The sequence below is a fragment of the Octopus sinensis genome, linkage group LG4 (assembly GCF_006345805.1).
Source record: "Octopus sinensis linkage group LG4, ASM634580v1, whole genome shotgun sequence".
Classification (NCBI taxonomy): domain Eukaryota; kingdom Metazoa; phylum Mollusca; class Cephalopoda; order Octopoda; family Octopodidae; genus Octopus; species Octopus sinensis.
Window position 1 is genome coordinate 13,081,529 of NC_043000.1, and position 12,741 is coordinate 13,094,269.

At 35.2% G+C, this 12,741-nt stretch overlaps 1 protein-coding gene across 2 annotated transcripts in view; it reads left to right on the forward strand.

Moving 5' to 3' along the window:
- LOC115210953 (solute carrier family 12 member 8) overlaps window positions 1-10,231 on the forward strand; it is a 91,171-nt gene extending 80,940 nt beyond the window's left edge. For both annotated transcript variants that reach the window (XM_029779750.2, XM_029779751.2), the window contains exons 8-14: window positions 46-133; window positions 1,326-1,472; window positions 2,143-2,683; window positions 4,448-4,536; window positions 6,111-6,228; window positions 8,052-8,109; window positions 8,735-10,231. In XM_029779750.2, the coding sequence (XP_029635610.1) occupies window positions 46-133; window positions 1,326-1,472; window positions 2,143-2,683; window positions 4,448-4,536; window positions 6,111-6,228; window positions 8,052-8,109; window positions 8,735-8,897 (1,204 nt within the window). In that variant the 3' untranslated portion in view covers window positions 8,898-10,231. The remainder of the gene's footprint in view (window positions 1-45; window positions 134-1,325; window positions 1,473-2,142; window positions 2,684-4,447; window positions 4,537-6,110; window positions 6,229-8,051; window positions 8,110-8,734) is intronic.
- The last annotated feature ends 2,510 nt before the right edge of the window (window positions 10,232-12,741 follow it).

Consider the following 12,741-nt stretch of genomic DNA (forward strand, 5'->3'; position numbering starts at 1 on the left):
TCAATATTCTGTATTGTTAACTTGGTTTCTTCTCTCTTTTGATAGTACCTTCTTATATGTTGCTATTGCAACTGTTCTTGGGGCAACCTGCACAAGAGCTTCACTTCAGGGTTATTATATGATAGCAGAAAAGGTAAGTCATATGAAATACACTAAAATACTGTTTGCTTTAAGCTAATAAATCACTTTAGTATCAGTTATGAGTATGGATTTTTTTTTCATTTGATTCGTAAAGTTTCAGTTCTGATCCAGTTGATTATTTGTCAGCCTATTGACCAATACACTAGTGCTGTGATGCAACCACAGCCAAGACATGTAAATCATACTGACCCCTTTGTATCTTGCCCTGGTCCCAAACCCCTCACTGAACACTTACATCAAGTCGTCCTTCATAGAATTGCATTCCTCTGCAATTTTTTGACAAGCATCTACTCAAAGAATCTCTAATTGAACAACTTTAATCTTATCAATAGCGAAGGGCTTTCAAAGGAATATTGATCTGATCTCACTAATTAACTGTTTAAATGGATGCAGCTTAATCAAGCACTGTCTTAAAGTGAATCAGATTAATAATCCATTGCTCTTAGGTTGTGGCAGTTGATCTCTCTAATTTGCAATATCTTCACATTCTCAAGGCAGTGAGCTGGCAGAAATGTTAGCAAACCAGGCAAAATGCTTAGTGGTATTTCATCTGTCTTTATGTTCTGAGTTCAAATTCTGCTGAGGTCAACTTTACCTTTCATCCTTTTGGGGTCGATAAATTAAGTACCAGTTGTGTACTTGGGTCGATCTAATGAACTGGCCCCCACCCCAAAAATTTTGGGCCTTGTACCTAGAGTAGAAAAGAATATCTTCACATTCTCGTATTGAAATTTTCAAAAGTCTCCAAATGGCTCAGATAAATTATTGTTAAAAAGATTATAATTTTTTTGGACAGTTAACCTCATATTTATGGATGAGAGATTTGCTCAATACTTACATTTGTGTAGATGCAAATTTTAGAAAATACAGAAATATTATAATCTTGAGAAAATCCTGATTTTAATGACTGAGGAAGGCCTACACAGTAATTAACAAATGATATTGCTGGAAAAGAGCCACTCATTACTGACATCGCAATAATAATAATAAAATCACTCATTAATGGATGCATCTAATTATGAAAGAACAGCAGCTGGCTATAGTTATTGCTCACTCATAAGACATCAACCACTTCCTTTATTTCTCTCTTCAGTGAATTGTTTTACCTTTTTGGAAACAGGTGCTATCTTGCATTTTATTTGGTCAATGTAACAATAATAAAATATTTCATTCTATTCTTGCAGGTTTCTGTTATTGGAATTCTTTTTCTGGCTGGTTTATACATATCTTCAATTTCTTCATGTATGGGTAGTTTATATGGGCCACCCCGAATTCTCCAGTCTATAGCCAATGAAAATGTTATTCCTGCCATCAAACTACTTGGTCAAGGGGTGAGCATTTCCAATATTGAAAACTTCTATATTTTAGCCTGATTTCTTCTTCTTTAATATAATTATTTACAATATTGTTTTACAGCCTAAAATGATTGGATTGGTATTTGAAATTTTGAATATTAGTATATGAGTTATTGGAGCTGTTGTATTTGTAGTTAAAGGATATTTCTGTCTCCAAAAACCTCAACAGTAAAATAGGACTTGTGTCTATAATTTATGTTGAATGGAGAATTGTAATACAGCAAGGTTTGAGTTCATAACCTTGTGATTTGTAATCTGGTATACTGATAGCATCTTACTTTATTTCATGTTAAAATTTTATTAGAAATTAAAAAAAACAAAAGATTATTTATTTATTCAACTCTTATACCAAACTTTTCTATTCTTTATAATTCTATCAACCATTGTAAATATATGTATGTATGTGTTTGTATATGTGCGTGTATGTATGTATGTATGTATGTATGTATGTGTATGTATATGCATGCATGTGTGGGTATGTTTGTATGCATGCATATGTATGTATATATGTATGTGTGTGTGTGCGTATGCATGCATGTGTGGGTATGTTTGTATGCATGCATATGTATGTATGTATGTGTGTCTCTGTATTTATGTTCCTTTGGTAGATATTTGTTGACTAGTTATTTTTTTCCCCTATTTCCAGAAAGGTGCTAACAAGGTTCCTGTCTATGCTCTTGTTGTGGTGACATTAGTGATTCTTCTGTTTGTTGTTGTTGGTGATGTAAATACTTTGGCTCCAGTTGTCACCACCTCTTTCATGTTCACCTACGCTGCTGTTTGTTATTCCTACTTTGCACTAGCAATGAGCTATGACAGACGTCAGCAGCAAGATGCCAAGTACTCTGTAAAGCCTGTGGAGAACACTTTAAAATCAGAATTGGACGGTAAAGAATCATCAGATTACGGTTCCACCCACCAAGCTAAGCAACAGACTATACACAAAGATTCTTTCCAGCGTTTTGCTACTGACTTAGACAAACTTTTCCCTGAACGCCTCACTCATCGTGGTCAACACCATCTTGCAAGGCAACAGTTGGATGAAAATTCTCCTACTACACCTGAAGAAGCAGTTTTTGATATAACTACCAGACATTTAGAAAAGCAAAATGCAGATAAAGTTACTGATGCCAAAGAAGATGCAGGAGATACAACCAAACTTTTAGTGGAACCAAAACCTGCAATGAGTAAATATTTTTCTCTCAATCATTCCCATTCTCTTAACCTGTGTTTCTCATGGCAGGAGCAAACTGTAAGGTCGGGAAAGGTGTGGACAAATTGTCCTGATTAATCTTTTCTACTCTAGGCACAAGGCCTGAAATTTTGCGGGGAGGGAGCCAGTCAATTATATTGACCCCAGTATGCAAATCATACTTAATTTATTGACCTCCTAAAGGATGAAAGGTAAAGTCGGCCTTGGCAGAATTTGAACTCAGAACGTAAAGACAGACGAAATACCACTAAGCATTTCGCCCAGCGTGCTAATGCTTCTACCTGCTCACTGCCTTCAAATTGCCATGATTAATAAAAGATAGCTTAAAATTTTTTAAACCTGTTCAGTGAAGAGTGAAGAATTATATGGAAGCAAGCTCTGTTTTATTTTCTTGTTATTAACAGGTGCATGGCTTAGGGGTCAGGGTATTCAGCTTACAATTGTAAGGTCATGAATTTGATTACCAGTGGCATGTATTTTTGAGCAAGACACTTTATTTCACGTTGTTCCAGTCCACTTAGCTGAGAAAAATTAGTAGTGCCTGTATTTCAATGGGCCAACCTTGTCACATTATGTGTCACTCTGAATCTCCCTGAGAACTATGTTAAGGGTACACGTGTCTGTGGAGTGCTCAGCCATTTGCATGTTAATTTCACAAGCAGGCTGTTCTGTTGATTTGATCTATTGGAACCTTCATCACTGCTATCAATAGAGTTCCAGTCAATTGGGTGAAAAAATATCTTTAACTAATATATGGTTGGAGAGCTGCTATTTATCAGTTTGAGAGTCTCTGGTATAAGTCATTGTTACTTAATTTTATATAAAAATGAACAAACTAAACATTCAATGCTATGGTAAATTATTTCATCTATCTTATACATGATTATGGAATGTCATTATTATAAACCAGTCATGGACAAACTGCATTCTTTCTGAATGGTGTGCCATGAAAAATCACTTTGAAGTTTTTTAGTAGTGCAGTCTGCTTGATGGTGAGCCAAGTATCATGCGGTCTGCTTCATGGAAAAAGGTTGTCCATGACTTATAAACTATCATTTGTAAGTTTAGTAAACTTTACTGCATTCTACTGTCATTTTAGATTTTAAGCTAAGTCTCACTTTAGTGCAAATTATTATTCTGTTACCAGTGTTAAGTTAGTCTATTAGAGTAATCAGCTTAGTTGAGCAGTATCATCATCATCATCATCATCGTTTAATGTCCGTTTTCCGTGCTAGCACGGGTTGGACGGTTTGACCGGGGTCTGGGAAGCCAGGAGGCTTCACTAAGCTCCAGTCTGATCTGGCAGTGTTTCTACAGCTGGATGCCCTTCCTAACGCCAACACTCTGTGAGTGTAGTAGGTGCTTTTTACGTGCCACCGGCATAGGTGCCAAGGGAGGCTGGCAGTAGACATGATTGGTTGGTGCTTTTTACGTGCCACCGGCACAGAAACCAGTCAAGGCAGTGCTGGCATCAGCCACGTTTGGATGGTGCTTTTTACGTCCATGTGAAGTGAAATTTAGTATATAACTATATTCATCAAAAGAGGAATATGTGAGAAACAGAAACAATAGAGCTATCAACAAAATACCTTGTGGTATTTAGTTTCAGTGCTCTATGTTATGAAATGAAATATTGCTGGGATACCAATTGATTAGCACAAGAAATCATATATCATCCTATAAATAATTCAGCATTACCAGCAGAAGTTGACCCTAACATTTTGCCATTTATTTTCAGTTGACCAAAAAGGACCCAATACAGAAATTCATCAACAACCCCAATCCTGGTACTCTTTGCTATGTAACCGTTGGATATCTTTAATAGGTGTAAGTCAATTTCTCTTCCTCTTTTCTTTCTCTTTAAATGCATTTTTTTCTGTTGATGTTACAAGCTTGAAAGGTCTTGTTTCTTACCATTTTGTTCAATACTGGGACATTTTCTCAGAAATTTTCTCCAGTTATGTTATAGTCAGGTTCGTTATAGATAAGCTGATATTTTCAATTTGTCAATGCATTGAGTCATTTTATATTCTCCACAAAAATGTTATGTAGTCTTGTGAGACTTTGTACAGAAATGGACAGAATGATATAAAGGACCGAAAATTGCTCATACAGTGACTACCTTCCCTTTCTGCAGCAGCAGAATAGATTAAGAGAAAAGAAAATATAACCCTTACAGCTTGCTACTAAAATTACCAGAATTAAGCTGTGAGTTCAACACAATTCTGATTTCAACTTCTGTCAGTCTAGGGAAAGCTATTTCAGTGTCTCTCGCAGACCAGAGTTTCTGAATTATCTCAGCTTGGTTTAGTATTAGATCTGTATTCTGGTTCTGATTACTGGGAGAGACTTAGAAAGTGGCTAGGAATTTGATCTTGAGATTTACTTTTTTAAATCTTTCCCAGTAATCAGAACCAGAATACAGATCTAATACTAAACCAAGCTGAGATAATTCAGAAACTCTGGTCTGAGAGAGACACTGGAGTGGTTTTCTCCTGACAGACAGAAGTTGAAATCAGTATTGCAAGTTAACAAACCACCTATTAATTTTACACCAGTTGCCACTTCTTAAAGGGTTGTGTTCCTCTTAACTTGTAGCATCTATTTACATCTAAGTGAATTGAACTATTTCAGAGTTGAATTTTTTGACCATACTCCCAGCACACTACTAGTCACAAGATATGAAACACCAACCTCTTGGCTGATTGTCTTGTATCATCATCATTTAACGTCCGCTTTCCCTGCTAGCATGGGTTGGACAATTTGACTGAGGACTAGCGAACCAGATAGCTGCACCAGGCTCCAATCTTGATCTGGCAGAGTTTCTACAGCTGGATGCCCTTCCTAATGCCAACCACTCCGAGAGTGTAGTGGGTGCTTTTACATGACACTAGCACGGGGTCCAGTCAGGCAGTACTGGCAATGACCTCACTCGAATGTATTTTCACGTGCCAGTAAGGCAACGCTGGTAACGATCATGCTCGAATGGTGCCTTTTACATATGCCACTGGCACGGAAGCCAGCTAGCCACTCTGGCAACAATACAATATCATCTGAACTTATAAAAATCATTAAAAATTGCCTACAAAACCATCATAATCTGTGCAATTCAATTCTGTAATCCTGTTTCAATCCCCTGATGCAACTGTTTTATTTGTTTTATTTTCTTACATTGCTAATGAACTGAAAAAGGTATGAACATCTCACAAGCTTACTGTAAAAATCTGAAGTGCTGTACTAATGTAAGAAATCAGTCAATCAATAAGCCACTAAACAAACATTACTAAATCTATAATCATACCACTGAAGGTGTGATGATGAATGTATAATAAATTTAAAGAAGCTGTTGTTATTGAGTAACCAAATATTTGAATTATTCTTATGAAATTCTTCTCTTTCAGACCTTCATCTGTATCATTGTTATGTTTTCCATACAATGGTTATATGCTCTTGGAGAAATTTTATGTTTTATTGGTATATATATGTATATAGGACAGGCTACACCTGGTTATTTTCCTGGTAAGTTCCATTTAAATTTCTCTGTTCACGCACATACTAATGCATGCTCATACTACCTTAGACACACACATATATGCACACATACACATGCATACATACACACATACATATGCACACATACACATATATACATACACATATGCACACACAAACACACATACACATATGCACACACACACACATATGCACACACACTTGCACACACATTCTTCATCACCTGCTTTTTTCTCACATGCACTCTCTTTTGCAAATGCATTCTCTTGCACATATGCCCACCACGTCAGCTTTTGTACAAACACTCACACACGTTATAAAGTGGGCCATGACTTATTTTAAGAGAGTGTTGAAGAAAATGAAACAAGACACTGGCTGCCATAACATTTAATTGTTCTCTCTTGATACAACCTCATATTGCATGAAACTTGCCATTTTTAAATTAAAATTTCTATCAAAATTTTATCACGTTAAAGTTTATTCAGAATTTCATTTTAAGCCCCATGTTAAGAAAAACAAGCAAAATGTATTAATAGTTTGCCTAAATATCTGAGGTACATTGTTACTAATAACATTACCTGTTAGAGTTATACTCTTTTACTCTCTTTTACTTGTTTCAGTCATTTGACTGTGGCCATTCTGGAGCACCGCCTTTAGTCGAGCAAATCGACCCCAGGACTTATTCTTTGCAAGCCTAGTACTTATTCTATCGGTCTCTTTTGCCAAACCGCTAAATTACGGGGATGTAAACACACCAGCATTGGTTGTCAAGCGATGTTGGGGGGACAAACACAGACACACAAATGTGTGTGCACAAATATATATATATATATATATATATATATATATATATACATATATACGATGGGCTTCTTTCAGTTTCCGTCTACAAAATCCACTCACAAGGCTTTGGTTGGCCTGAAGCTATAGTAGAAGACACTTGCCCAAGGTGCCACGCAGTGGGACTGAACCTGGAACCATGTGGTTGGTAAGCAAGCTACTTACCACATGGTATATATATGTGCATATATCTACTCTACATTTGGATCAGTTTAATCTCCAATGATCACTACATGTTTTATTTGAGGTTGGGTACAGGAAACTAAGGGTAATAGCATTCTTATTCACTAGACAGCTCATGTCACAGAATATAGGATTGATATAAATATTGTAAATAAATATTTCAAACTTGAGATACGTAGTTCATAAGATCACTATGTGGTTAAGAAGCTCATTTTGCAACCATGTGGTTTTTGGTTTAGTTCCACTATGCAGTACCTTGGGCAAGTGTCTTCTACTATAGCCCTTGGCTAACTAATATCTTGGAAGGGAATTTGGTGGAGAGAAACTGGATGGGGACCCAGCATAAACATACATACATGCATGCATACATACATACATACATACATACGTACATGCATACAAATATATACAAACATACATACATACATACTGTGTGTGTGTTTGTGTTTATCCAACTGCTGCTTGACAATCGGTGTTGGTTTGTTTACATCCATGTAATTTAGTGATTCAGCAAAAGAGACCAACAGAATAAGTATCAGATTTAAGAAATTCGTACTGAGATTGATTTGTTTGACTAAGATCCTTCAGGACAGTGCTCCAACATGGCCACAGTCCAACAAGTGAAACCAGTAAGAGAAAGGTACCTCCTAAATAAAACATATAGCGTATTCTCATTAGGGATGCGTCATTAATCTCTAACGGACACCAAATAAAATATATACCTTGATGTATTTTCTTTAAGAGTCTCCTTTATCTGAAGTGATTATAAATTTGATAACACAAATTTTACCGTTCCTTCTTTGCAGGTATAGCTGAATTTAATTTATATGACTGGATTAAAAGAGGCTGTTTGGTATGTTTAAAGTAAGTGTACGACTGACAAATTCTAGTCTCAAATTTTTTTTTTTTAAATCTAAAAATTTCTTTTCTTCTTTAAATAGAGCAAACACATTGTTGATCTACCCTTTGTAGTGCAATACAGATACTAAACAAGCATGTGGTGAATTTGGTAAATATGTGAAAGCACATTGTATGTGTATGTGTGTGCTTATATATATGCGTGTATCATATAAAGAAATATATATGTGTGTATAAGTTGTTACATTTATGTTTATGTATATATTACATACATATAGAACTATCGTGAAGGTGCATGGCTCAGTGGTTAGAGCGTCGAGCTTACGATCATGAGGTTGTGAGTTCAAATCTCTATCTTCCAAGACCTGTTATGGAAAGTTATGACTATTATTCCACCTCATTAGGCTAGCTGATTAATAAATCTATACAATCCTAGTCACATTACATGTATATATTTATGTAATCGTCATACCTTCCGCACATCATTTTTTCTGCAATTGAAAAAAGACCTTTCTTTTATTTTTTTGTATATCGTTCTCTCTTTTCCTTTTTTTCCCCATGTCTGATCTTGCATTTCTTTCAATAAACTGACGATAAAATTTGATTATTTCTTTCCAATGTATTTTCACAGGGGCAGTCAGTCAGGGAAAGAACAGTATGTGGTACCACCCAATACACCAGCAGTCCAAACCTTTGCATCCCAGCTCACCGAAGACAATGAAGATTTTGCCAGTCGCAACCGCTATCACCAGTCAGAGGTAGTGAAGGGAGAAAACTTCGATGACTACAACTGAAACAGCATGTTGGGGGTCAGTGGCATTGATGGACAGTGGCTGAGGTCATAAGATAGCTCAGTGACATCAGTGATACAATGATACGTTGTGTCACTATTGTCAACCGCCTCACCACAACTTCACCACGACCTGACACATACACATACAACTTTGTGTCTGTATGCATGTACAAATAACTGTGTATGTGTGTGTGTGTGAGAAAGAGAGAATTGAAGTATATGTGTCTGTTTGATAAAACTTAAATCTGGAACAATATGGAGAGAAGACTCATTGTGACACCCCTTTGATATATTCAACAATCAATGATCCAATGAGGGTGACTATGTAGTCGTTTGACCTGCTACAAATAGCTGCTAAATCTCCCTCCCTCAAATCACTCTCCATCATCTTAAAAAAAAAAGGACACATATTAGATAAAGCAATCCTAGATGGGATGGTCATAGCTGAATGGTCATGCTTTTCATCATAGGTCTACTCAATCAGAGTTGACCTGAAGCTAAACAATCAACTCCTCTTGCTGTTTTTTTCATTCCACCACATGTGATATATATTTTGGTCCATGTTTGTCAAATTTGTCCTCTGTCCATTCATGAGATATCATCATTCTTTGCTTGTGCAGTTGGTTGTTCAAGAATATGTTATATCAAAACATGGTTCATATTTGAAACCCAAACAATATGTGTATGTGTTTGTGTGTGTGTGTGTGCACAAGTGTGTATATATGTAGGGAGAGAGAGAGAGAGAGAGACTGAGATAGCTGCACACATTTTAATGTATTATACATGTCCACATATATCTATATGTACATATCTATGTATATATCTGTATAAGGGTGTGAGTGTATATGTATATGTGATTGGTGAGTGTATGTGTGTGTATGTATTATATATATGTGTACATACTAGACAGTATGTATAGCCGAATGGCTAGAATATTGGACAAAACACTTTGCTGTATTTGGTTATGTTAAGTGTTCAAATCCTGCCCAGGTTCACTTTACCTTTCATCCGCTTGAGGTTGATAAAATAAGTACTAATCATTTACTTGTTACAGAAAATCAGCTGTGCTCCAGCATGGCTATAGTCCAATAATTGAAACCAATAAAAGAACATACAATACCACAAAATATAGGTAGGTGTGTATGTAGGTGAAAGTTTATATATATGTATTCAGCTGCCAAAGATAACATTTATCTCGTGGGTACTCTTTGCTTAAATCTCAGATTTTATATTTGCTATGAAGAAAAAAAAAATGAATTAACACTTATCCCTATCTCTGCCAGCATTAAATTATACTGATGTAAACTAGGTAATAATGTCATCATCATCCTTATATATATATATATATATATATATATATATATATATATATATAATGTATGCAAGTATATATGTACAGAGGTAGATAGATAGATAGATAGACAGCTATTAATTTTGGGGATGCAAACAGGAAAATAGGGCTTAAAACATGAATATATATATATATTTTTATTATTGATAATTGGCAGAAGTAAGGTAATGAGCTGGCAGAACTATTAGCATGCTGGGCAAAATGCTTAGCGGCATTTTATCCGTCTTTACATTCTGAGTTCAAATTCTGCTGAGGTTGACTTTGCAATTCATCCTTTCGGACTCGATAAAATAAGCACCAGTTGAGCATTGGGGTCGATGTTATCGACTGATACCCTCCCCCGAAATTACTGGCCTTGTGCCAAAATTTGAAATTAATAATTGGCTTCAGTTACAGAGTAACTCTAGAGCCAAGAGTTTCTTGTATTGATACTTATCAACAAAGTTTGATAAGTTCCAATCTTTGAAACTCTTGGCCCTTGAGTCACTCTGTAACGTCTGCTAATTATTAATAGTGTGTGTGTGTGTGTGTGTGATAGGAATAATGGAACGAGTGTGGGTGATTAATATTTCAGTATTTCAGTCAGTCCTGTTATCCTAAATCTATAGATTATGGATAAATGGATGTGATATTTTGCCTGTAATTCATAATTATAATACAGTCCATTTGTTATAAGGTTTTAACCAAAATATTGATCATATCATTTATGTTTATTGTTATTATTTTAGCATATTTCCGAGTTTCGCGTCAAATTCAGATTGGCTGTCATTAGTTATCTCCCCTGTTGTCTAAATCTGGCATTTGTTTTGTTTGTTTTTCATTTTCAAAAAAATGCTAAGAATTATCTCCCTTTTTGTCTTACTCCAACCTATTGTTATCTCTCCTTTTAACTGAGAGACGTTATTGTTGCTAGTTATCTCCCTTGCTGACTTACTGCAGATATTCTCTGACAGTTTATTTCCCCCACACACTCTTCACTCAAAACATGTTGATGTAGTGGACAGATAAATGATTAACGCCATGTGCAACATAAATGATATATACACTGTATTATTTCCTTCCCAGATATCTTTCTCAAGATCAGATATACATTAAGTTGATTCCGTCCGTTGAATGATTTTTCAAGTCACAAGGGACAACTTTAACTGATAACAATGTCACACCAACCTATGATCGTCCAAAATATTAACTTATTTAAGAGATATTCAAATTCAGTCAAAACTCTGTGACTTGTGCAATTCTCTTTTTTTTTTCTGAATAATGTTATGGAACCAGAAGATATTTATTTTCTATTAAGACAAGCATTTAACTTTTTTGGCACTTTCCAGATAGCTAATTAATTACTTGGGATGAGAAAAGTTTCGTGATATATCAGAAAGCTGAGGTCTCTTTTTCCAAGCTAGCATGAATTAGATGAATGTATATTGATGGAGCATTGTTTTACAGCTGAATGCTCTTCCCTTTGTTAATCCTCAATTAATTTTAAAATAAGGTTATAGTATTTCAATTACAAGATCATCTGTAATGACAGGGTTGGGGTGCTTGGGTACCAGATCATTAGGGCACTTTAATTCAATCATTTATTATGAAACTAAGCAAGATTAATTCATAATTACAAAAGAGCAAAAGGAAATAACTCAAATGGGTAAATAGCAAGAATTTAAATAATTCAGGTAATTTCAGCAAAAATTAAATTTTCATGCTGAGGAAATATATGATCTTAATTAGCAGCCAAGAGGACAGTCTAATTAGACCTCAATGAAGCCCAAGGTTTTTTTCAGGTTAGCTTTGATCGGAACATTCACTATTGAAGTTTTAAAGATAGAAACATATCTATAGCTGTTACTTTGTTAAGATCAAATGTTGTTTTTTTTCTTTCACTATAGCATGAATCACAATTTTATGAAAAATTGGTTTTAAAATTATTTCCCCTCCTCTTTGAGAAGTGTTAAGAGTTACCTCTGTGGTTTTGTTTACTTTCTACACAAATATTTCAATTTTTTTTTTTTAATATGACATTCAGTACATCACCACCTACCTATTATACTTATAAGTTAGTTGGTTGAAACAGCTCACTAGCAATGTCTTCTTACCATTGGTAGTTTGACCAGCTTAACTGATAGCAATCAGTTGATTCAGGTGTTCAATACCTTTCACTAGCAATTTATTATTTTTTTATATTTTACTTTACTATCTAGGACAAAAGAATCTAGAATCCCAGTCTTTTACAGTGTGGTAGTACTGATAACTATATAACTGATATTTATAATCTCGTTTGTTTCCTTTTTATGTCTATTTCTTCCATGCAAGCATGGGTTAGATGAATGCATTATTGAGACGTTTTATAGCAAGATACTCTTGCCATCACTAACCCTAACCCCTTTTTCAAGTAAGTGATCTATTTCACACATTTTTGAAGGTCCAAAGTAAGCAGGTGATTTGTTAATGGAAGTGATGACCACACCACTCACAGCAAATGACTTTCATAGACTTC